General features: G+C 38.1%; 1 protein-coding gene across 2 annotated transcripts; it reads left to right on the forward strand.

The window, feature by feature from the left end:
* On the forward strand, positions 1-26,450 carry WTAP (WT1 associated protein). 2 transcript variants are annotated; one of them, XM_024747843.1, is made up of 8 exons: positions 1-177; positions 6,744-6,781; positions 10,119-10,174; positions 13,506-13,564; positions 14,611-14,738; positions 18,436-18,614; positions 23,591-23,745; positions 25,169-26,450. In XM_024747843.1, the coding sequence occupies exons 5-8, from the start codon at positions 14,697-14,699 to the stop codon at positions 25,750-25,752; spliced, it is 960 nt and encodes a 319-aa protein (XP_024603611.1). In that variant the 5' UTR covers positions 1-177; positions 6,744-6,781; positions 10,119-10,174; positions 13,506-13,564; positions 14,611-14,696; the 3' UTR covers positions 25,753-26,450. The 2 variants fall into 2 exon arrangements, with proteins under 2 accessions (XP_024603611.1, XP_024603610.1); XM_024747842.1 differs by lacking the exon at positions 1-177 and adding an exon at positions 293-471.

Below are 26,450 nucleotides of genomic sequence, written 5' to 3' on the forward strand. Positions count from 1 at the left end.
TCCTTCCCCGCCCCCGCCGAGCTCGCAGCGCTTCAGCGGCCGCGGGGCGTGCCACCAGGCGCAGCTCTTCCTGTAGCGACTCGAGGCCCTCAGCGGGCGCCCTCCTTTCGCCTTTCCTCCCCGCGGCTCGGCCCGGCGGGCGGGAAGCTGTGGCCGCATCCCTGAGACAACTGGTCGGTGAGTGGGCCGGGCGCTAACATGGCAGGGCGGAGAAGCGGGCGGGCGCCGGGGGCGGCGCGGGGCGGGGCGGCGGGAGGAGCGGGAAGGGGGTGGGGCGACGGGACCTCGCTTCCTCCCTCAGCGCCATTTTGTGGCAGCGAGACCTGCAAATAAAGGGGAGAGCCGGGGCTGTGGCGGGAGGAGGAGCGCGGGGGCTGGCGGCAGCGGGGTCGGGCGGCCTGGGCAGCGAGCGGGTAGCACGGGGTCAGCCTATGTGACTGGGCGGCGCCGGCGCGGCCTCCGTCAGGAGAGGTAGGTGCGGGCCGCTCGCCGGAGCGGCGGCGAGGATCTCGGGGTCCCCAGGGCTGAGGCGCGGCCGCCCGGCCCGGGAAGGGGCGGACGGAGCACAGGGGGCGACTCGGGCTTCCCGGGCCCGCCGGCCTCCCGTTAGCCGCGCCGCTTTTCCGCCTGCAGGGACACTTCCGCCACCCCGAGGCCATTTTACCTCCGTCCTCAGGGTCCCGGGGGCTAGGTGGGCGCTCCCGCGGGGCGGGCGACAATCGGAGGCCGCCTTCTCGGTGCGCGTCCAGTCCCCGCCCCCGTGTCGCCGGCTCCCACCTCGGCCGGAGCGCGAGGACTGGCGGCACGAACGAGTTCAGCAGGGGAAGGAAAGCAGCGTTCGTTGATCAAATCGCACGTCGCGCAGTTGCTTAATATTGCAGCTGCGTTGTCTTGTAGACTTCCATTTTTAAATGAATGCGTTCTGAATTAAAAAGAGAAAAATTATTTATTGAATTAGAGGTTTTCGTGAAATTTTAGAGTCCCACCTCGGATCCCTGTAAGGCTGTTATTAATTTTTTAAACCATATTTCACTAGTCAGTAGGGAGCACATAGTGGAAAAGTCCAAGTTTGTTTTGGTGAAGTCAGTTGGATATTTGATCCTAGAGGACTGTGTTAAAATCCTTAATAACCGTGTTTATAAAGCAAGAAACGATTCTTTTGCCCGAGATTTAAAAAGATAAAGAAATATTTTCATGATCATGTTACAGTCCTGAGTTGTCCATGTAGTTTTCTTCTCAGAATTTAGTTAATTCCATTGCTGAGGAAGATACGTGGAAGTCACGCGTCTGTCACCACAAGCCCTACCGGGTTTTTGTTTTGTTTTGTTTTTGAAGTATAGTCGATTTACAATGTTGTTAGTTTCAGGTGTGCAACAAAGTGATTATCGACCGGGTTTTTTATTTAAAAACTTTGACCATTAAGATTTCTATGACAGATAAACATGTTGTAGACATCTAAAACCCCGTATAAAGCTACCGTGAAAATCTTTTCAAGATGCCTAAATGTTATATATGTACACATGCCATTTAATAGCATCTGATTAGGCAAGTTGGGGAAAGAAATTGCGGTCCATTAGAAATTGGGAAAGAAATTGGGACTTGTGATAAAGAGGAGGTTCAATTTCAAGGGTTTTGGTGGCTGTATTCCTAGAGTGCGTTCAGATTTTACGTTATCTTAAGCAGATAGCTATAGCTAAGAGATCAGTATTTTCACTTCTCAGTGGCGGAACTTAGGCAAGCTACCTAAATTTCTAACTCCCAAAGGACAAAAGTACTGATAAAAGTGTATCCCAGGCACTGCTATTTTTTACTTAGCTCATCTAATTTATAGAACTTCATAATATATAGCTTTCCTGATTGAATTTTGAGTATTTGTCAGAAATGGGTTGGTATAATACAGAAAATCCGTAGCAGCCTTGTGGCATGGAGATGAGAGTTGTAATAATTGTACTTGTACAGTACGTTACAGCTTTCAGAGTCCGTACACTCTTGTATGTATGTATAGGTGTAATATGGAATTCCCTTGAAAATATTCTTTGTTTAGAGGTCTTGATCATTTTCATTCAATTGTACATTATCTTGCTCTTGAAAAAAAATATTTTTCTTGCTCTTAAAAATTTTCTGTTGCTTTGCTTTTGCAAAGCAAGATGTAGATAGTATTTGGTTTTATTCTTGTTTTTATTACCTTCCATTTTTCTGCATCTAAGTATTTTCTATTACTAAGCTTACTAGAGCAAAACTTTTCAATATTCCTATAACAGTATATCCCATTAGATATTAAGGCGGTGTATCAGGCTACATTCAGTGCTATAAATAAACATTCTCAACTCTTGAAAATGTAGTTGGTGGAATTTACTTTAATCTTTCCTAAATACACATTAAAATTCTCTTTTATGTTAATGTTAGTATTTTATTTGGAATATCTTTTGTTTGTATAGTATCTTTATGGCACTTAAAACACTGACATTTGTAGCACTTTGTGGGGCAGGCAAAACTGGTATCCTCTTTTTGCTGATTTGGAGACTGCAATCTAGAGAAAGTGACTTGCTCAAGATCACATGACTGATACATAGTCAAGAAAAGTTGGTCTTCCAATTCCTAACAAGTACACTTCAACTACAGTGCCTAGGCTAATACAGTGTCAGATTATTAGTTGCTTACATTTAGTTGTGATTAGTTTCAGCAAGGTACGTGATTTCTTACTGAAGTTGTGTTGGCTGGTACTTGCTTCTCTGTTAAGGGAGAACTGAGTTGCATATCTTGGGATCATAATGCTAAGAGCCAGAGAAGTACTGGGATCTGGGATGCTAGGCACCTAGCCTACGAAAACCGAACTCTCCATCATAAGGTGTTTCTCAGTGTAAAGGCATCAGGAGTAGATGGTGGTTCTGACAGTCTGAAGAGCTATATTACCTCTGAATTATCCACATGGATAACAAAACTTTACATAAAACATAAAACCATGTTTTAGCCAATCCTCTTAAACTTGCTAAAAGGTAGCCAAATTGGTCAATTTTTGCTTCTTTTCTGTTTTGCTTTTCTGCATTCTCTAGCTAATGCTAGAGAATTCTAGCATTCTAGAATTCTAGCATTCTCTAGCTAATGCTAATTCTCTAGCATTCTCTATCCCCCCCATTTTTAAATAAGTAGCTGTTTTAATCTGAGCTAATCACCTAATGATTCATAACCCTTTTCATCATCTGGAAAATGGAAACTAACTTCGACTTTAGAAGTTGTGGTTATTAAATAAGTGATTCATAGCACTGGGTATATATTCATTTTTTCCCTTCAAGACTCAGGGTTCAAATCCAAATGATATTTCAGTCATTCTGTTTTTCTGATATGAGAATAGCTTGTTCTAAGAACCTGGAATATCCATTGTCTTTATGAACTTAGAATTAACTTTAGATGGTATTGTGCTTGTCAGTTGTGCTAAAAAAAAATTGCCTTGGGGAGTAATAAATTTCACAGCACATGTGCAGTGGGAGAGTCAGAATTGAGAACCAGGTTCTATTTTGATTAAATAGTTGAATGTTGATGCTTTCAAATTTTAAGCCTGTTTCTAATTTGCCTTTTGCCACACTGTCCATTTAACTGTTGTGGCATATCATGGAATCTCAAGCAAAGATTGACTTTTCATCTGCTAAAGATAAGGGAGGAATTTCTTACTAAATGCTTATGCTTTGATTTCCCAAGTCACATATTCCATAACATGTGGAGTGACTTGTGATTGAGAGCCAACATGTGAAACGCAAACATATACAAAACCTGTATTTATTTCTGACTTAACGTTACAAATTTAAACATCTATTTTTATAAAGAAAATGTAGGTATTCTTTAAGCAGTGTGTAATTAGAATCTACCCAGCGTCAAGCTTTTTAAAAGGAGAGAGAACATAAGCCAGTGTTAAAAATGTAAATAACTTGCTGTTTAGAATTCTGAAAATTGGAGGTCACCAAGAATTCTGCAGTGGGGCTTAAAGACAAAAACAGGAGACTCCCCTGCTGGTACAGTGGGTAGGACTCCGGGCTCCCTATGCAGGGGGCCAGGGTTCGGTCTCTGGTCGGGGGAACTAGATCCCACATGCCACAACTAAGAAACCCGCGTGCTGCATATGGCATTATTTCATTCCTTTTTATGGCTGAGTAATATTCCATTGTGTATATGTACCCCATGCACAGTTTTGAGATGGGAAGCCTTTAGAAGGATTTAACCAGAAGACTGACATATAGGTACACATTTATATACTATTTAAGTATGTTAAAAGTTCAAATGGCTCAAATTTTCTTGTACCAATTTAGTACGTTATTAGTACGTTATTGATACTTACCTACTATTTAGCATTGGACAAATGGGAAGTTCAAAGGAAATGTTAAACTTGAGTTGTGGATTCCAAGAGGTTGCAGTCTAGTGGAGTGAATGCCCATTAAAACCATTTTAAAATATAAGTAGTCAGGCCTCTGGAGGTGAACATGGTGAGCGTTTGTTTCCAAATGCTTGGGTTCACTCTAGAGTCACGTTAGGATAATCAGTCACTAAGCAGCTGTCTATAACTTGCAACAGAGATTATAAACTGGGTGATAAGGGGGTTAAAGTAGGCAGGGGCCAATTCAGAGAAAAAATACCGATTTTTAAATCGTAGAAATATGGTCATGTCTTCATAGGTATTGGTTGGTCATAGAGACTTGATCAACTCCATCAGCTCGGAAACTAATGATATATGCTCAGGTTTTTGTTTTACATCCAATGATAAGATTACCAAACAGGGAAGAATTAAGGCAGTTAATTTATGATATGATCAATATATAATTTTTTTCCTTAAAATGTACTGATTTCTTCAACTCAGTGTACCTAATCTGAAAATCAGGGTTTAGTGACAGTATGATTAGAATATTTGAATTGGGATTGTATGTAATATAAAAAATGGTATTGAAAATCATCTCCTTTTGAGGAATCTCAGATATTCATTAAGAAGTCAAGTAGCTTTTAAAACTCAGTTTTACACTGTAAATTCTTTGATTAAGTTATTTTTATTGCGTATAATTGACATGTTATTTTCAGGTGTACAACATAGGGATTTGATGTTTGTATACATTGCAAAAGGATCACCACATAAATCTAGTAACCATCTGTCACCATACGTAGTTACAAAACTTTTTTTCTTGTGATGAAGATTTTGACTCTTTCAGCAGCTTTCAAATCTACGTAATACAGTATTATTACCTATAGTCACTGTGTTGTACATTATATCTCTGTGAGTTATTTACTGGCTACTTATTTAATTGTTTGGAGTTTGTAGTAAGTATGGGCAGGTAAAATAAACTAAAAAGAGTTTAAGATGTAAGGGAACATTTATGACTTTGCTGCTAGAAAGGATACCTAGGAATAACTTTAAATTAGTTTCTCTTTGTTAAATTTGAATATTAGGAAATAGCACAAATCTTTTCAGTAAGCATAATAAAGTTAATGAGGGTATTTCTGTCATTAATCTTATTCAACAGGGTTAAGTGAATTTTATGTAAATTTATAAAAGAAGCTAATTTTGAGATACAAATTATTCTGTGACATGAAGTTAAATAATGTAGGGGTATTTTTATTGAGGTGTAAATACCTTCATACCTGCATTGTGTAGTGATGAATTATCATGAGGATGATAGATTTGACCTTACTATAACAATGTTAATTCTGTAAAAGGAAAGGCTTAGCAACTGGTCTTACCCTTCCTCTGTCCTTTCAACAAGATGCCTGAGATACTGCCTGAGGCCAGTATCGGACTTCAGCACAAACCTATTACTTCTGCTGCCAGATTTGTCTTTCACAGGGCAGTTGTAAGAATGCATTGAAAAATTGTATTTCTTTGGGACTTCCGTGGTGGTCCAGTGGTTGATTATGTTTCTTTCAATCCTTTGTGGCAACATTACAAAGAATGATCAACTTTTTTATAAGAGAGTTTAAAAAAAAAACCTAATAACAATAGTAGTGTAAGATGTTAACAAAGGAGAAACTGGGTGCAGAGTATATGGGAACCCTGTAATATCTTTGCAGCCTTTCTGTAAATCTAAAACTAGTCTAAGAGGTATATAATTTTTTTCACATCTTTATCGGAGTATAAATGCTTTACAATGTTATTAGTTTCTGCTGTGCAACAGAGTGAATCAGCTATATGTATACATTTTATCCCCATATCCCCTCCCTTTTGAGCATCCCTTCCACCCTCCCTCTTGAGCATCCTTCCCACCCTCCCTCTTGAGCATCCCTCTAGGTGGTCACAAAGCACTGAGCTGATCTCCCTGTGCTATGCAGCAGCTTACCACTAGCCATCCATTTTACATTTGCTAGTGCGTATATATCAGTGATACTTTATTACTTCATCCCAGCTTCCCCCCCCAACCCACCCAATGCCCTCAAGTCCGTTCTCTACGTCTGCATCTTTATTCCTACCCTGCCACTTTAGGTTCATCAGCACTGCTTTTTTAAATTCCATATATATGCGTTAGCATACGGTATTTGTTTTTCTTTCTGACTTACTTCACTCTGTATGACAGATTCCAGGTCCATCCACTTCACTGCAAATAACTCAATTTCGTTCCTAAAAGGTTTATTTTAATTTAAAAAAATAACTGAATGATTTGGTCATAACTGAATTCAGTAATAAATTCGTTTGAAAAAGCCAGTCTTTTTTTCTTCTTACCTTAACTGGAAGAAAATCAGTTGACTTTCCTCTCTTTATTCCTTTTTTCTAGGATTCAAGATGACCAACGAGGAACCTCTTCCTAAAAAGGTTTGTTTTTTCAGCAGTTTCTAAGCACTTCTTTTGACTAATAGAGTTGAAGGCACTATCCATATTGTTTGCTTGTTGTTTACTCCTTGCCTTATATTGATAGCATCATGGGTGTATAATGTGTGAGACATTGTATCTAATATGTAATATATTTTTAGAATATTTTCAGCCTTTGGAAAACTTTTGTAATAATGACATCCCCATGGTCAACTTGTAGCCTTTATCATATGAATATTCCCAGCTATATAACTACAAATAATGTCAAAATAAGAGATTATTTTACAAGATCCTATAAGTTACTTATTTTCTTTTTTTTCCTAACTTAAATCTCTTTGGTTGTAATGCAGAACCACTTCCATATTTTTCAAAAAAGTTTACAGCTAGTTGGTTCTTAGATTCTACCATTTCCTCTGAAGTTTTATTTTCTAGTCTCATTTTCCCCATTTTATCTTCAGTTTAGTCACTGTGACACACACACAAAAGAGGTTACAAAAGAATAACAGTTTCTAAGAGGTATTTGTAATTCAGTTGGGAAAGTAGGGGTATGTGCTTATTAACCAGTGAATATTTAAGTGGACAATTTAAATAGTAAATGTTACGGAAATTTCTGTCCTAGGTTTTGGGGTCAAGTGCTTTAACAGTCTTGAGAATTACTGGGTGCTTTCTGTTAGGCTTTTAATATATTCTGGTATAATGATTTTCCCTTTTCTGTTTTCTGATAGTAACATGTTACTGGTAAATGCTACAATTTGAAACATTTTTATAAAAAATGTTTTAATATCTTATAAGGGAAATTAATAAGACTTAATTTTATATTAAAGTAGGAGAGGTGCCTCAGCTTTACAATCTTCTTTTGGTATAGAGAAAACATTTCATATTTCTCAATTTGCAAAGCAATTTCATCTCATTAGAATATTATGCCCACTTTAAAGAACTTTTTATTTTGAAATAATTACTGATTCATAGGAAGTTGTAAAGAAATGTACAGTGAGGGGGCTTCCCTGGTGGCGCAGTGGTTAAGAATCCACCTGCCAATGCAGAGGACACAGGTTCGAGCCCTGGTCTGGGAAGATACCACATGCTGTGGAGCAGCTAAGCCCGTGCGCCACAACTACTGAGCCTGTACTCTAGAGCTCACAAGCCACAACTACTAAGCCCATGTGCCACAACTACTGAAGCTGTGCACCTAGAGCCCATGCTCTGCAACAAGAGAAACCACTGCAGTGAGAAGCCCGTGTACCACAAGGAAGAGTAGCCCCCACTCGCCGCAACTAGAGAAAGACCACACTGCAACGAAAGCCAGTGCAGCAAAAAAAAAAAAAAGGGCTTCCCTGGTGGCCCAGTGGTTACGAATCCGCCTGTCAATGCAGAGGACATGGGTTCAAGCCTTGGTCCAGGAAAATCCCACGTGCTGCAGAGCAACTACTGAACCCTCGTGCCACTACTGAAGCCTGCATGCTTAGAGCCTGTGCTCTGCAACAAGAGAAGCCACCGCAATGAGAAGCCAGCGCACAGAAACGAAGAGTAGCCCCTACTCACTGCAACTAGAGAAAGCCCACATGCAGCAACAAAGAGCCAACGCAGCCAAAAATAAATCAAAAAAACCCAAAAAACTTTAGGGCTTCCCTGGTGGCGCAGTGATTGAGAGTCCGCCTGCTGATGCAGGGGACACGGGTTCGTGCCCCGGTCTGGGAGGATCCCGCATGCCGTGGAGTGGCTGGGCCCGTGAGCCATGGCCGCTGGGCTTGTGCATCCGGAGCCTGTGCTCCGCAACAGGAGAGGTCACAGCAGTGAGAGGCCTGCATACTGCAAAAAAAAAAACTTTATAAAAAAAGAAATGTACAGGGAGGTTCTGTGCACTCTTTACCCAGCCTCCTTCAGCGTTAACATCTTGCATAACTGTCAGACATCTTGCATAAGAACATCAAAACCAGGAACTTGACATTGGTACAATCCACAGAGCATATTCAGACTTCCCTGGTTATGCGTGCATTCTGTGTGTGGCTCTGTACAGTGTTATCACTTGTAACTTAATGTAAACAGCACCACAACCAAAATAGTTACCTGAACCATTACCATAAGTGTCTCTTACGCCATTTTTTATAGCCACATCCATCCTCTCCCACTCCATTCTTAACTTAACCCCTGGCAACAACTCATCAGTTCTTCATTTCTAAAATTATGCTATTTCACAAATGTCGTATATGTGAAATTATGCTGTATTACATATCCTTTGAGTTTTTCCACACTGCATAATATCCTTCAGCTTTATCCAAGTTGTTGCATATGTCAGTTGTCTGTTTCTTGTATTGCTGTATTTCATGGTATCATAGTTTACTATTCACCTGTTGAAAGACATCTGGGTAGTTTCCAATTTTTGGCTATTACAAATAAAGCTGCTGTGAGCATTTGTGTACAAGTTTCTGTGTGAAAATAAATTTTCATTTCTTTGGAATATGTGCTTAAGAGTGCAACTGTTGAGTTGCATGGAACATCCATTTTCAGTTTTAAAAGGATTCGCCACACTATTTTCCAGAGCAGCTGTACCATTTTACTTTCTCACTAGCAATGTATGAAGGCTCAGTTTCTCTGCATCTTCACTCAGTATTTGGTGTTACCACTATTTTTTTATTTAGCCATTCTAATAGGGTGTAGTGATAGCTTATTGGGTTTTAATTTGCATTTTCCTAATAATGATACCTGTTTTAAAGATAACAAATAGTCCAACTTTTAAAAACTTCGTTCCAAAAAATAAGACTTTTTTTTTTTTTTAGATGTTGGTAGGAGTTTATTAATTTATTTTTGCTGTGTTGGGTATTCGTTTCTGTGCGAGGGCATTCTCTAGTTGTGGCAAGTGGGGGCCACTCTTCATCACGGTGCGTGGGCCTCTCACTATCGCGGCCTCTCGTTGTGTAGCACAGGCTCCAGGCGTGCAGGCTTCAGTAGTTGGCACGCGGGCTCAGTAGTTGTGGCGCACGGGCCCAGTTGCTCTGCAGCATGTGGGATCCTCCCAGACCAGGGCTCGAACCCGTGTCCCCTGCATTAGCAGGCAGATTGTTAACCGCTGCGCCACCAGGGAAACCCAAGACTTTTTTTTAAAAAACGTCGTAGTATGTACTGAGCCATTTAAGTTTCAGACATTTCAGTACAGGCTTCCTTTTGGGAGGAGCTTTGTGTGTCTTTGGTAAAAAGGGGATTCCTAATAACAGAAACCAGCAGTTGAGGGATTAAAAGTATGATCCTGTCTTCATAAAAATAAGAATATAAGTGCCAGTGGTATTTAATATTTAAAACTTTTAGAAAGAGCACTTAGTTTGTATCATAATTCTCTTTATAGGTTCGACTGAGTGAAACAGACTTCAAAGTTATGGCACGAGATGAATTAATTCTCAGGTAAAATGTTCTTTTACCAAATAAAAATCTTTCTATAGAACATTATTATGTTGTGATTCTGTACTATAGTGTTTATGTGAGGTATTGTTTTGTTTTTAATGTTGATACATCCTTAAATCATTTAATATATTTTTTGAACCTCTTTCCTACGGCCTATTTCTTCATTATATAAACATTGGGGAAAGCATAACACTTTAAAGAACTAAAGCACTAGCTTGGGTAACTTCTAGACTGATAGGTAACCTGACTTTTTTTCTTGTAGAGGGCAAATATTCAGAACTTTAACTTGAAAAGCATTTGTACTTCATGTGTATAACTTGCTATGGGGAAAGACCCTGTTCTCAGGAAGCTTTCAGTTTACCAAATGAATAGACTTGTTTTGATGTAGTTAATTTTTTTACTTTTCTGCGTAACATATGGAAAAGTTGTACTCCTTAAGGATAGTCTTCTCGTTGTGGAAGAAATATATTATTTACTGGTGAAGCAGAGTTACTCTTTCTCATAACTGTGACCTTGGTCAACTCATTTAACTTTATATATCTTTATTTTTATTATCTGCAAGTTAAAGCAGTTGGATTAAATTACTTTTAAAGATGACTTCCAGCTCTGAATTTCTGTGGTTATCTTAAAATGTCTTACTAAAGCAGATTGTCAAGTACAGCATTATATTATTCGTTTTTCAAATGTAAGAAATCAGAAAATAGGATCACACATGTTTTGTATTTTATAACTTAAATATATTCTTTTTGCATTTTATCACTATGGTAATTTTTTTACGAGGTAACTTTTAGATAAAAATAAAATGAATTTTTCAGGGCAACTTGCAAGTTCATTGAACTTTTTCCTCTAGAAATTTCAAGGAATTTTTACTTGAGGAACTGAGTAAATTTAACAGAGTGGAAGTTGGGGAGAGAAAAGGTGGTTTTATAAGATAGGGAAACACAGATGACATGCTCCATTGTTTCCTAGAGCCCGATAATTTCCCACCCTTGTTTACTTAACTAGCTACACTCTATTGCAGACATGCTCTTTATTTTCCTTTACCGTAATCTCATGCATAGAAGTTTTTCTATTGCATACCTTCATTTTCCTGCACATAAAATTTAAATACTTAGTATTTTAAAATACTTCTGCCCTTTCCTGCTGATGTAGACGCTTGTGATATACTGTTGATGTTCTCTTTGTACCTCTGATATGGTACACTCCTTGCCTTTATCCTTTCTTAGATAATTCCTCTCGTTAGTATGTGCCGTCTCTTGATTTAACTGTTGGGGGAGAAATCGGTATTATAATCTTAATTTAAAAACCAGGAACAATTTTTTATGTTAAATTACCTTTAAGGTTTTTAAAATCATGTGCAGTTTATATTCTTGAGGTAGTTTAATTTATTTAGGGACTTCTCATTTATGACTTTTAAGTAGGTTTTTTCTCATTAATTCTCTTTGTGATTTTAAATTAACTGCTACTTAGTCTCTTTTTTCTACTTGATGAGGATGTTTGTGGTTTGAGCTTTTATGTATATATTTTTTGTTTGTTTTTAATTAAGGCTGCATTGGGTCTTGTTGCTGCGCGTGGGCTTTCTCTAGTTGCAGCGAGCAGGGGCTGCTCTTCATTGTGGTGCACGGGCTTCTCATTGCAGTGGCTTCTCTTGTTGTGGAGCATGGGCTTTAGGCACTCGGGCTTCAGTAGTTGTGGCTCGCGGGCTCTAGAGCGCAGGCTCAGTAGTTGTGGCTCACGAGCTCTAGAGCGCAGGCTCAGTAGTTGTGGCACACAGGCTTAGTTGCTCTGCTGCATGTGGGATCTTCCTGGACCAGGGCTCGAACCCGTGTCCCCTGTATCGGCAGGCAGATTCTTAACCACTGCGCCACCAGGGAGGTCCCTGAGCTTTTATATTTCTCGTTTCCTCTAAAATAAATAGTTCTTATATAACCTCCACAAAACATCTTTATTCATCCCAAAATGTTGAATGAACTCCTCTTTGTGTCCTAGGTTGTAGAGGCCGTAAAAATGAGCATGCCCTTGGCCTAGTCTTTATGTAGAATGGATTAGCTTGATATTATGGAATATTTTTGTTCATTGTGTTGTAATGTTAATAAATCTCATAGCAAACTTGTCAGAGGGTTTTTTTTTTTTTTTTTTTTCCCCCTAGCCACCAGGGAAGCCCTTTGTCAGAGGTTTTAAGATTATAAAAATATTTTCTAAAATCAAAGTAAATTTTAGTTAGCTGTAACTGAAGAGCACTTTGAAAACAGCTCTTCAGTAAGCAAGGTGGCAGGCGGCTTACTTTCCAGGAGCAGTTGCTTAAATGTAAGACTGGGGAAAGTTTGTTATCTGCAGTAATTGCCAAGAGCAGCTAATATGGCCTATATTTTGAGGGTAGAGGAATATAATGAAGAAAGGTCCTGATGGCATATGGCATGTATGGAAGTTGTTTCTGCTAATTAGATATGCTTTTGAAAAATAGTATGTTCTCTCCCCCCACACTTTTTTTTTTTTTTTTACTTTGAGAGAATCACGTGGTATTTTCACATAAGAGCCGAGATAACCTTCAGTCCCTTATAATCAGGCACTTAAAAAATTTTTTTTTTAATGTTTTTTAAATTTTATTTAACTTTATTGATTTTTGGCTGCGTTGGGTCTTCGTTGCTGCACACGGGCTTTCTTCTAGTTGTGGCGAGCAGCGGCTGCTCTTTTTTGCGGTGGGCAGCCTTCTCATTGCAGTGGCTTCTCTTGTTGCAGAGCACAGGCTCTAGGCACGCAGGCTTCAATAATTGCGGCATGCGGGCTCTGGAGCGTGGGCTCAGTAGTTGTGGCACACGGGCTTAGTTGCTCCGCAGCATGTGGGATCTTCCCAGAGCAGGGCTCGAACCGATGTCCCCTGCATTCGGATTCTTAACCACTGCACCACCAGGGAAGTCCCTAGGCATGTTTTTTAAATGCCTTTTGTTTGAGGTGGAGAGCATATCTGAAAAGTAGGGTTAAGTTTTTCAGTCAGCTTCCATAATCCAGGCAACATGCTGAACATCAGTGATACAAAGTCCTGTATGGTGTGTGATCTGACCCACGGGAACACTGCTTGGTGTATTTTCAGCAGGGAACACTTTTCTCTGTATTTCCATTTACCTAACTCCTGTAAGTTGAGAAGGAATAATTTTGAAGTGACTCATTTATTATGGGTTAAACTAGATTTCTAGTTATCTCAAAATGGAAGAGACATTAAAATTCATGCAGTGGAATTCTCAGTATTATTTAAAGCTTATGGATGTGGTTTTCTAGTATATTTAATAAAAGCAATTTAAACATAACTAATATGGATTTATTTTTGTACTAGGTGGAAACAATATGAAGCATATGTACAAGCTTTGGAGGGCAAGTACACAGATCTTAACTGTAAGTTTGAGTTTTAGCTTTCTAAAGACTATGTGACTATTGCATTTTAGATTGTTGTTATAAGCACAGGATAACTGGTTTTACTAAGTAATTTTTATTCAAGCATTTTATTGAGGAGCTCTGTCCAGGCACTATGCTGGGTGCTAAGAAATAGGTGAATGAGACATGCTCTGTCTTCTTGAACAGTTCGCAGTCATTGGAGAAGACCAACATGCAATAATCTTATAATAGCACTTCTCTTTTAACTGAACTACAAGGTTCTGAGAGAGCATAGATAGGGAAATTCACAACTACTTGAAACTTTCCTTGATGTGTCCCTTCCACAGAGAAATTTCAAGTGAAGCATGAGTTATTACTCTAGAAGAGAGAAGCAACCAGTATTAAATTTATGATAGCTTAAATTGTAACAGGATATAGCTGTGTGTATTTATGGATTTTTCAACATTTGCTAAAAATAATACAACGAAGTTTATCATTTCAGACCAATTTAGTCTTTGTCACTTTTCACTGAGTTAGAGTAACATAATATTTGTGAGTATAAAAACCAGTACACTTTTCCAAGTTCAGAAAGCTTAATATCCTAAAATCTCAATTATTTTATGATTATAGTATAATCCATAGAAGTTGTGAACATTATGAAAACTTAAAGTAATAATTATCTCTGCAGTTATGGGCATGTTTATATTGAATAGGTTAAAAACAGTACTAATCAGGACTTTGTGAATACTTCATAGTATAAACAAATGCAAATAATGAAGTTTCCTGGTGTTTGTTGGCAACAGATTAGACTATAACAACGTAATCCCGTCTAGCATTAAGTGGCTGTGGACCCGTATAACAGCACTAACTCCTAAAAGAGCGCTCATGATCAGGAACAGATTTCATTGTTACAGAAGCATTGGTAGAATAGAAAGTAAAGATTTAAACTTGTTACCATGGTTTTTATCATCTGTTCAAAGGCAATCAGAACTTTCTTTTGGTTAGTTCAGTTTGATCTTGAAAATTATATTTCATGATGTTGGGGGTTTTTTTCCTTTAATCATCAGCTAATGATGTAACTGGCTTAAGGGAATCTGAAGAAAAACTAAAGTAACAACAGCAAGAGTCTGCACGCAGGGAAAACATTCTTGTAATGCGACTAGCAACCAAGGAGCAAGAGATGCAGGAGTGTACTGTAAGTATTTCAAATGTTTTAAAGTCTTTTTGAGGAATTGGGTTTTGGGTCATGATGACATGTATTAATTCACATTAAGCTAATTTTGTTACTTAATAGGAATTATAGATGCACATTTTGTTAAGGTAGAAATGCTTTGAGCTTAAATGTGCTAAATGTAAAATTTTGATAGATAACCTTTCATTATTGGATTTAAAGTAATTTTTCTGTGGCCAAGAAGTCAAAAATCTTAAATTATTCTCTGAAATCTCCATGATTTATAAGAATTAGTATATTGGTTCAGATATCTTTAAGTAACTGATATCTGAGGGTATAAGCAGCATTTACTCTTTACTAAGCAAGCCGTCTGATTAGTTTCTCCTCTGCTGTCTTTACCCCTTTCTGTATAAAGTTATTTTTCTTAGTATCGTCAACTTCTACCATGTCTTTTAATTGTTAATCTTTCATTCGTACTATTTGCCATGTCTACATAGATCTGAAATCTAATGATATATTTGATCCTTTAGCTCTGGGGTTGAATTTAGAGTCAGTTTTATGCTGTCTTTGACAGTCTTAGCCCTTTCTTTTGGTGTTTGTATATGTCAGTTATATAAAATAGGGGCAGCTCTATTCCTGTTGTTCCTAATCGTTTTTTCTTTCTTTCTTTCTTTGGTTTTTTTTGTTTTTGGACTGCACTGCGCGGCTTGCGAGATCTTAGTTCCCTGACCAGGGATCAAACCCAGGCCCCTGCAGTGAAAGTGCTGAGTTCTAACCTCTGGACCGTCAGGGAATTCCGTGTTGTTTCTCATCTTAAAAGCTGAAATTTTCCTGAATTTTTTTGTGTAATCTCCATTTGATAGTTATTAAAATCTAGTGCATAAGGCAATATTCTGGTCACTGGAGACTAATAATCTGTGGGGCACAGTTCTGTTTCTTCTCTCACCAATAAAATGTTCTTTAGGGCTTAATCACAATCCCTATTCTTCTTGTGCAGACGCTGTCTGTTGTCCACATTTCCACAAGTCTTTAGTCCCTTTTCCTTCTTTTTTTTTTTTTTGCTGTGCTGTGTGGCATGTGGGATCTTAGTTCCCCGACCAGGGATTGATCCCACGCCCCCTGTGCCCTGCGTTGGGAGTGCAGAGTCTTAATCACTGGACTTCCAGGGAAGTCCCCTTCACTTCTTCAAAATGACTTCTTTACCTGTTAAAGAGTAGCCTCTGTTATTTTCTCTATCTTCTCACCATTCCTTTTGTTTTTACCAATTTAGTTTCCATCTGCAGTGCCACTGATATTTTTTCTGTAAAGTCACTAATGAACGTATTAAGAAATTTCTCTTTCTCAGCACTCATGTCTTTACTTTCCCTAACTTCAACTATTGACCATTCCCACCTTTGGTTTTTTTTTTTTTTTAACCTAGATACCTGGTTCCAAGAAGTCTTACCAACATTTTGAATATAAGGTTTTTGTTTTTGTTTCTTTTCTGTAACACCCACCCATCCCATTCAATTTTTTTTTTGCTTAGGATTTTCACATCTAATGGTATGAGTACTACTTCTCGAGGGCCTAGTCTCAAAACCATTTAATTCTTTCTTCTTGTGATAGTTAGGACTCTAGGTTCTACCATTTACTCATTAATAGTTTTAGGTTTCCCTGTTAACATGGCACTGTGCCAGATGCTTATACATGCAAAGGATGAATCTTACCTTCAGAGTGCTAGCACCTGGTAGATAGAGTGTGAATAGATGGTGCTGATGATGTCTCATAAAACCAGTGCATCCTGATTTCTTTTTATCTCTTGAATCCTGTTCTTGACATTCTAGTCCAGATACTTCTTAACACTTGCCTAGATAGTATGTGCTGTTGACTCATCTCAGTGATTGTGCAGCCATTCCACACACAGGCGGTTTTGATCACGTTATGCCCAGTCAGGGCCTTTGGTGATGCCTCATCACCCTTTTGTCATCTCAGCCTATATTGAAGAGTTTTTTCAAGTAGAACCTAACTTTTTCCAGCCACATTTTTTTACAGCTCTTCTCTGCACAGGCCAGCCGAAGAACTCACTGCTCTTTCAGTTAGAACACAGTGAAGTTTTGCAGAGAGGGCAGCAGGAGCAAACACAAGGAAATGGCAAGCTTATGTGTAGCAGATGAGGGCCGTTCACTGTGTAATCTAAATACTAGTAACTATGTTTGTGTAGGAGAGGCAGTGTTTTCTTTAGCGATAGCGGTACATGCTATATGTTACATGGCATGCTTTATTCCTGTTAGATTACCTCAGCAGCTTGCATTATATTGAATAAATAGGTGTACTTTTTGGTTTAAAATGAGTTACTTTTAAAATTCCTTAAGCTAAAAGAGGAAAAAATAGTTCTCTTTGCTCAGTGAAATACTAACTAAATGTATCCTACTATACTTGTATCTTTTATGGTAGAAATTAGCTGCTTAGGGAATGTTACTTTCGGTCCTTTTTTTGCGGTACGCGGGTCTCTCACTGTTGTGGCCTCTCCCATTGCGGAGCACAGGCTCCGGACGCGCAGGCTCAGCGGCCATGGCTCACAGGCCCAGCCGCTCCACGGCATGTGGGATCTTCTTAGACCGGGGCACGAACCCGTGTCCCCTGCATCGGCAGGCGGACTCTCAACCACTGCGCAACCAGGGAAGCCTTAGTTTCAGTCCTGTTTAAGGTTTAGTTTGGAGCAGGATCTTGAACCAGATCTACTTTGGGTGTGAAGAAAGTGATGCATTTAATGATGATACACTGTATCTCATATTTTAGAAATGTATTTTTAGTGTGCTAGTAAATAGTACAACCAAAGTTGAAGTTGAAGGTTTCATATGTAAGCAGAGGGTTTTGGTATGGTGGGAAAAGCCCTAGATTGGGAGTCAGGAGGCTTGAGAACAAGAATTCTAGTTTCAGTACTGGCACTGAACTAACTATCCTTGGACAGTTGGCTTATCTAATCTCTCAAAAATAAGCAGTTTGGACCAGGTCAGTCACCTTCCAGCCTTACAATGCTGTGATTCAAACCTACTTGGAGGGGAAAAAAATGCTTAATTTTGGGTTAAGGTGCTGTTTATAAAGCTGTAATGCCAACTCATGTAAATATGTAAGTACTATACATTTTTAAATTTAGAAATGCAAATATGTTTTAAATTATAACCTTGTAACCTGGTGTATTTTTAGGGAACTTGTATATAGACTAATTTCCCATAAGCACAGATTTACTTACATAAGTAATATTTTAAACTTTGCTTTTTTTCCCCAGTGGGCATCAGCATTTTTAGTAAATATAACAGTGATGGATTGATTGATTTTGTACTGTTTTGGTTGCCAACGTGTTAGTCTCCTTATATTTGAAGTTTCTAAATACGGAGTGCAATCAAATGGCCTTTATTCCTACATGGATAACCTTAAATAGTTTCGTGGGGGGGTTTTTTCTTCTTTTTTGGCTGCACAGCGTGCAGGATCTTAGTTCCCTGACCAGGGATCGAAGCCAGGCCCCAGCAGTGAGAGTACTGACTCTTAACCACTAGACCCTCCTAACCAAGGAATTCCCAAGTAGTTGTTTTTAATTTGTACTTTAGAGGATTTTATGATCAAGGGGGGAAAGGACTTAACAAAACAAGTTGGTAAATCCGGTGAATGAAAGGGATTTTATCTCTTCTTAAGTATGTTTCCTTGGATTTGGTAGTAATTGGCGTTTTTTTGCTTTGCACAGACTCAAATCCAGTACCTCAAGCAAGTCCAGCAGCCTAGCGTTGCCCAACTGAGATCAACAATGGTAGACCCAGCGATCAACTTGTTTTTCCTAAAAATGAAAGGTGAACTGGAACAGACTAAAGACAAACTGGAACAAGCCCAAAATGAACTGAGTGCCTGGAAGTTTACGCCTGATAGGTAAACAAATCATACTCCCCAGTCAAGACTTCCCTGACAGTCCCACTACGAGAAAGCTGTGGTGGGACAGCCAAGTACTCGTTTCCACACCAAGACTCAGACTTTTTGAGCCAAAAAGCCACATTCTTATACTATCCAGCTTGTAATGGTTAATGTAAAACTTACCAGATGAACCTTGTGTTTCAGCTTTTTTCTCTTCCCCCTCCCCTTGCTTCAGAGGCCTGATGGCGTCGGACTATTCCGAAGAAGTGGCCACCTCCGAAAAATTCCCCTTCTAGAACATGTAGACACTTGAGAAATGTTTCTGTTTGAAGAAAATAGAGGGAGAAACAGAAGTCTTAAGTCTGTGGCACACTGTGTCTTCAGACAGTTTGGAGGAATGAAAACCTAGAGATTTAAAATCATGAATTGAACATGTAAAATTCCAGTAAATGTAAAGATGGAATATGCATCGCTCTTAACCTTGAGCATAGTGACTTAGAGACACTGTATATCAGTTTTGCCAATAAGACTGTGGACTTCGTGATTGTTGTTGAACTTCTGGGTCAAACTCAAATGAGGTGAATTTTGCCTTTAAAGGATTTATTTGCTAAGAACCAACTTAATAGTCATGAGAGAATCAAATAATAGATGTCAGTACAAGTAGTTCATATATTTAACCATTTAGTTTGGGGCTCCATATTACTTGATTGAGCCTTAAATCAATGTGGTTTCACTCAATGGTTTGTTCTCTGAATGGTTGCTAATACTGTAGATAATCTTATTGAGGACTGTACAAATAATGAAGGTGTGGTATCAAACTTCAGGTCTAAACTGTTTGAAGCATTATAAACATTCATTTCACAACTAGATTGTATAAGGATATTAGCTGTGATGAGACTCACTGCGTTATTTTTTTCAGTAGTGAAATTTATGAAATCCCCATTCCATTCAACAGGCACATGTTGAAAGAGCATTGTCGTTGGTGTTAATGGGGGAATGTGTTCCTTCATTGTATTTGGGCCTTTTGTATTGCACTCTTGATATTAAATTAAATGTGCCTTGAAATAGTTGGGTTTTTTTTTTGTTTTGTTTTTGGTTTTGTTTTGTTTTTTAAGTTCAAGGATTACTATGATGATTTTGTTGTACTTTTAACATTTTGGTTTTGGGGGGGCTGTGAGAGCAGACTGATTTCGAAAAAATTGTTGCTGTGCTCTTCAAAGTGAAGGAAAAGGCTCTGTGTCTCATTTTTTAAAGACCTACTTTTTTCCAGCTGGTATCATAAAAGACAAGGAGACTTGACACTTGTTGCTTTTTGACACCTTGTCCCAGGATATTGCAGTAGACATTAATGTGGGACAGCTTCACAGGGTGCCTGCCAGAAGATTGGGGACAGAATGTATTGGAACTGTGGGCTGGCCTAAGTGAGACATTTTGTGAATTGGAAAAAAAAAAAAAAAAAACAAGGTATAGTGATCATTTCTAGCAAATTCATTTGATCATTTAGATAAATGAGGCATTATTTTCTTCATGCTTCCATCCAATCCTGGAGGTGAATTTTTTCGTCAGATCATTCTATAAGTCACCAATTCGAATTTTCACTTGGTGATAATGGAGTCTAAGATGAGTGGAAGATAAATGTTCCAGATTGCCCCAACGTTTAAGTGCAGTTTTAACAAGGGTGACTTAAGTTCTCTCTTAATCATTCAAATCAATTGTAAGTATCTTGTATGTGTGTGCTTTAGGGAACTGGTTGTGGGGCAGAGGGTGGGCTGGAGAAGTGGTTTGTGTGACTTCACGGCAAGAAATCGCTTCTAAAATTCTCACTGCTTGTGGGGGTTGGAGGGTAAGTAACCAAATCTGTTTGAAATTGGCTTCTTGTGCCCGATCTAAGGCTTTTGTGTATATGTTATGCCATTTAAGATCACAGTAGAGAAGGCCTGTGTATTCTCAGTAGGTCAGGAAATAATTCATAAAAGGTATCATTAACATGTACTCAAATTTAGCCAAGCATCTTTCTTTGCCACTTAGGTAACAGTCACCTTGAAGTGGGTTTTTTCTTCTTACTGTTAAAAACTTTTTTTTAATTAATAAGGTAACACATGCTAATGTATAAAATTGAAACAGTGTAAATAAAAGTGGAGGTGAAAAGTGAGTTTTACTCCTGGGTGTGACCTTGCCCTTCCCTGTTCTATTCCGCAGGAGTAGTAAGCACTTTTAAATTTCTTGGGTATCATTAAGATAATTTGTGTGCATATACAGTAATTATATATATATATATATATATATATATATAGATTTTAAACAAATGTGACATACATGTATACATACATACAGATGATTTGTGCCAGGGCTTTCCCCACCCCACTTTATCCTTGGGCATTTCCCCATTTTTTTTACTATATTTAAATTACTTACCATTTTTAATGGTTATATAATATTTTCATTGTATTAGTAAATCATAATTTACTTTAATTACCTATAAATGGGTTTTTATTTTGTAAAAAGTAGGCTATAAGCCAGAGTTCATCAGGTGGTATAAATACATCATTAATTTGAAACAAATAGTCCTCAATCAATACTCTGTCTGGAATAATTCAAATAGAATGGGTTATGTGGGTTTTGTTTTGTTTTCCACTTTTTTATTCTGTTTTAAGAAAGATCTCATGAATTATGTTGTCCACTTCAGTTAAAATATTTCATACATGTGACAATGCGTATATTTTAGAGTAGTTAGAGGGATATATTGCAGTGTTTTGACAGTTTTCAGTTTGCATTTAAACATTTAAGTACTTGTGTGTACACCTCTTCAGAATACCCTGTCTCCCTTCCCCTTGATAACAAAGCAGTGTACAGTGTCCGTTCTTTTTTATAAATCATTCTCTTAAATTATTTCCTATTGTATTTTCTTTGTGGGTTATTTGATTTTTAGGAATGAGTTAGATTTTTTTTTTTGGTAAAATGATTCCGAAGACAAGTTACTTGTAATTGGATTCTTACCATCTTTTGTGATATGATGAACACAACACAGATTTTACATGACATAGTAAAATTACAGAATGTTTAAAGAACAGTTTTTTGAAGATTTGTTTTAAAGTGATCACTAATTTTAGAAGTGGTAGGATTATTTTAGAACAGGCATTTATAAAAAGGCATGACTTCATAAATGAAATACTTTTTGCATTAGAATTTGTGATACTTTATATGAGGTTAAGTCAGGTCACAATGTATTGATTTTACAATAGTCTATGTTTTAAAAAATTCATATAAAAGATTTCTCAGGTTGGTAAACACTAATGCTATATACTTTGCAAGAAAGCAGTGTTGTGGGAGCATAGGCAGTAAAGTGGAAGGAATGTCCCTGTCTTAGATGGTGGTGCGTGTTTCTTATTCCTCATTTGATTTGTAAACTCTTGTTCCCTAGAGGCTAAAGTCTGAGGGTGCTTATAGGAAATGGGGGATATCTGGAGCTATAATAACAATGAACAGAAATATCAGCTAATAAAGTTGCCATGTAGAGAAAAAACCCTTACCACATGCTAACTCATGGTTTTCATCTGAGGCTCCTTTGCGCAGTGGTACCCCAGGTTTTACCAGAGATTTGTGTAAGGAAAATGTATTAAAAACTTTTGCTTGAATCATATTGGGTTAGAACATGTGCTATTGATAAAAGAACCTTGCAACACTGAGCCAAAGAATGAGAAACATTTACAAAGTGCTCCCATCTTAAAACATTTAAAAAGTGTGTGTACGGCAATTGCAAAAATGCAACCAGAAGCCCCAGTAACAGTGTCTCAATAAAACTTCACTGCTTTTCTTTAGCCTCATTAATAAGAATAGAAAGAATCACTTTTAAAGAGTGCTAATTTAAGTATATAATTGTGATGTTACCTTTGAAACTTGGATAGGGACAGTTTGATATTCTTGTGATGGAGTAAAGTTCAGAATGACCTTACTGGTTAAAAAATTTTTTTGCTGACACTTTCTATTGTTTTCTTCTTTTAACTCCTTTAAATAGGGCTTTCATTTGCCTGATACACTACTTCAAATTCATCTCATCCTTAATAGTAATATAGGGGATGAACATTGATTGCATTTTTGCAGTTACTGTGTATATGCACATAGGTCTATAGTACATTGCACTAGCACTTGGTAACTAATTTGTTGAAAGTATGGCACTCCTGATTTGGCACACACTTACATATTTGCATTATTTATGATAAGTAACTCCAACCTTATTTTTGTGTCCTAAGAGTAATCTTTTCAACATGGATAAAATCTTCACCACATACCAATATTAAAATTTCAAAAACTTCCATCCCAGTTTAAGACAGCTCAAAAGTATATATATATCATATGAAATTAAATGAGGGATTGGTGAATAGGAATAGTCTGAAGGCTTTTTAAAAACAGTAACTGAACAGGCCTCACTTAATGCAGTAAATAAACGTTCTTGTGAGAACTGCCTATTAAGAGGCATCCTTAAAAATGCTGATCTAGCAGGAATAAGTATACTCTCATTCATTTATATATTTATAGGTGCTGATTTTTATATATTAGGTATTTTAAAGAAGTTTACATTTGTGGTTGATGTTACGTTTACCCTTTCAAGAACTTTTCTGTTCCATAAAGCTAAGTACCTTAGTGTTTTACTAATACTGTATATCTAAAATGTGTGTTAATTAACTGGCCTGTTTCTATTTCAAATTATAATTTGGGATAAAAATAGATTTCAGAATCAGTTATTAATAGAAACAAAAAGTAGCCATTTAGGTACTTCTTTAGGTTTCTAAAATTTTTGCTGCTGTGTTGGCAAAATACTGAAATGTACAAGATGGATGTGTTCCAAAAAGAAGATGGTAATTGTAGGGAGGCATCTGCTGTGACATAGTGTTATGTTCTGTACGTGTTAAATCTATCGTTGTAATAATTGCAAGCAAAGAAGGTTGTAGAGAGTTTTGTCTTCATTTTGTGATGAATGGCTCTTTCCTTTACAGCCAAACAGGCAAAAAGTTAATGGCGAAGTGTCGAATGCTTATCCAGGAGAATCAAGAGCTTGGAAGGCAGCTGTCCCAGGGACGTATTGCACAACTTGAAGCAGAATTGGCTTTACAGAAGAAATATAGTGAGGAGCTTAAAAGCAGTCAGGATGGTAAGGGGTTTTTTGAAAAGTTTGGTTAAGTTTGCACTGGCTTTAAAATACTGCCAGGCATGAGTATTATAGATTAGAGTGTATATGCTCATCTCTGCCAATGGTTCTATAAAATTATAAGTGAAATGTTTCCAGTTGAGTCAGCAAACAAAGCCATTTAATCTTAGCGGTCCCCTCAGCCTCCCCCCCCAGCCCCTGAATTGTTTATTGTGCAAATTTCATAAGAAGTTTTTGTTTTTTAGGGGTGGGATTTGGCAAAAGATAGAAAGGCTGTTGTATTACTAAAGCATTATGTAGCTATATAAATTTATATTCAGTGCTTAAAAGAGGGAATATCTTCATTTAACCAATTTCTGTAAGTGTAAATCTTGGAAGTATTTGGCTATTTCCAGGGATCTGAAAATATATATAATTGATTGTGGAAATTCCCTGGTGGTCCAGTGGTTAGGACTGGGTGCTTTCACTGCTGGGTCCAGGTTCCATCCCTGGTCAGGGAACTTAAGTCCCTGCAAGCCGCACGGCATGGCAAAAAATAATAAATAAATAAAAGTATATAGTTCATTTTACCTTTTAAGATCCTATTTAGTGAATAAGATGTAATAGTTCTTTGCTAAGACAAACGCAACTTGTCAGCCACCATCTCTTTTTTTGTTGGGCAAGTATAGTTTCATCCGTGCCGTTTCTCCTTTGTGAGGAAGATTAGTAGTAAGAAAAATACCCAAGCTCTGGAGATTAAATTAATTGCAAATTTGTAGTTAATTGCAAAGAAGGTCGCTAGTCAAGCAATATCTTTAAAACTGCCTTTTCAAAGTGATGGTTCTTAGCTCTCACTATTTATAAATATAGTAAATAGGAGGTTTTGTATAGTAGTAAATGAACTCCCCCCCCCCACCCCCAAGGCCTTTTTAGAACTTAATAGACATCTGTATTTTTATCAGTTTTCAAGAGTTATTTTCTCTGAATTTTGTTCTTGGATGGGGGATAATCCTTGATGACTGCATAGGCTTCTTTGGAGTATTAGAGTAGAGGACCGCACTTCCCCAGGGGCTAACCTGCTGTGGAGCTGAGACATTGGCTCGGAGGATGAGGAGTAAGGGGCTGGACATGAGGCCCCAGCTCAGCAGACGTGGAGCAGCTTCTGTGGGCTGTGACCAGTTTTATGTGGCTAGGTAGTTTGAATAAATTTAAATTTGGTTGCTTTAATATATTTATTTTAAGCTTTTGCCTTCCTCCCCAAAACAAACTCATTGTTGAATGGCTATTTTAACATTCCAAGCAAAATTTTAAAGTACTCTTGTGATTTTATAATTGTTATTTGTTTATTTAAACATTTACTGATTGCCTGGCTTTGTGCAGGCACTAAGAAATATTTTTAAATATGTTAAAAGAGATATTAAAGTAGGTTTGACTCTCCTTTGCACAGAACTGAATGACTTCATCATTCAACTTGACGAAGAAGTAGAGGGTATGCAGAGTACCATTCTAGTTCTTCAGCAACAACTGAAGGAGACGCGCCAGCAGTTGGCTCAGTACCAACAGCAGCAGTCTCAAGCCCCAGGCCCGAGTACCAGCAGGACTACATCTTCTGAGCCTGTAGGACAGGCAGAGGCCACAGGTAAAGACTGCAGTCGTCTGGCCAACGGACCAAGTAATGGCAGTTCCTCCCGGCAGAGGACGTCTGGGTCTGGATTTCATAGGGAGGGGGACACAGCCGAAGATGACTTCCCTTCTTCACCAGGGAATGGTAATAAGGCCTCCAACAGCTCGGAGGAGAGAACTGGCAGAGGAGGTAGTAGTTACGTAAACCAACTCAGTGCGGGGTATGAAAGTGTAGACTCTCCCACGGGCAGTGAAAACTCTGTCACACACCACTCAAATGACACAGACTCCAATCATGACCCTCAAGAGGAGAAAACAGTGAGTGGGAAAGGTAACCGAACTGCGGGTTCCCGCCACGTTCAGAATGGCTTGGACTCAAGTGTAAATGTACAGGGTTCAGTTTTGTAAAAAATTTTTCCAGCAAATTTTTATACAGTGTCATTTAATTTGGGAGAGGATACTGTCCAGAAAATTAACGCATACTTTTGTCACAATTTGCCTTTTTTGTGGGTGTTTTTTTTTTTTTCCTTTCCCTTTTTCTTTTTTTCTTTTTTTTTTCTTTTTTTTTTCTTTTTGCTTCAATACCTCTGCCACTTTGGAAACGGTAACAGTTAATTACTTTGAATGTTGCTAAAAGGACATTTTGTGTAGGGTCAGGTTATTTTTATATGAGTTAATGTGAAGTTGTAAATGGAAACCTTTCCTTAAAGTGTAACACAATGATGTCTGTTTAAATCTGTGTCTATCCTAGAACCTGTGCTGTGTAAGGGCATTCTTATTCATGCTGTTATTGTACTTACGCACCGTTCAGACTTGTTAGCGTAGCTGTGGGTTTATGACTGCCAGGTCTGCCCAGTACAGTAGTTTATCACTGAAAGTTGGACTTGTTGAAGGAGTCCTATAGTAGTTTCAGTGTTAGATACAGTTTTTTCCACCATACATCTGTGCATTTTCTCTTTAGGTGACTGAATGTTTAAGAAACTGTGTGCATAGTTACTCAGTTTTTATGAATTGTTGTATCCTGTTAATGCATATTGCTCTGTGACTCCAGTATATCTCACCTGTACTGACCAAACTTAAATAAAGATTTTTATTGTAACTCCTTA

This window comes from Neophocaena asiaeorientalis, unplaced genomic scaffold (genome assembly GCF_003031525.2).
Source record: "Neophocaena asiaeorientalis asiaeorientalis breed wild unplaced genomic scaffold, Neophocaena_asiaeorientalis_V1.1 scaffold123, whole genome shotgun sequence".
NCBI classification, from domain to species: Eukaryota; Metazoa; Chordata; class Mammalia; order Artiodactyla; family Phocoenidae; genus Neophocaena; species Neophocaena asiaeorientalis.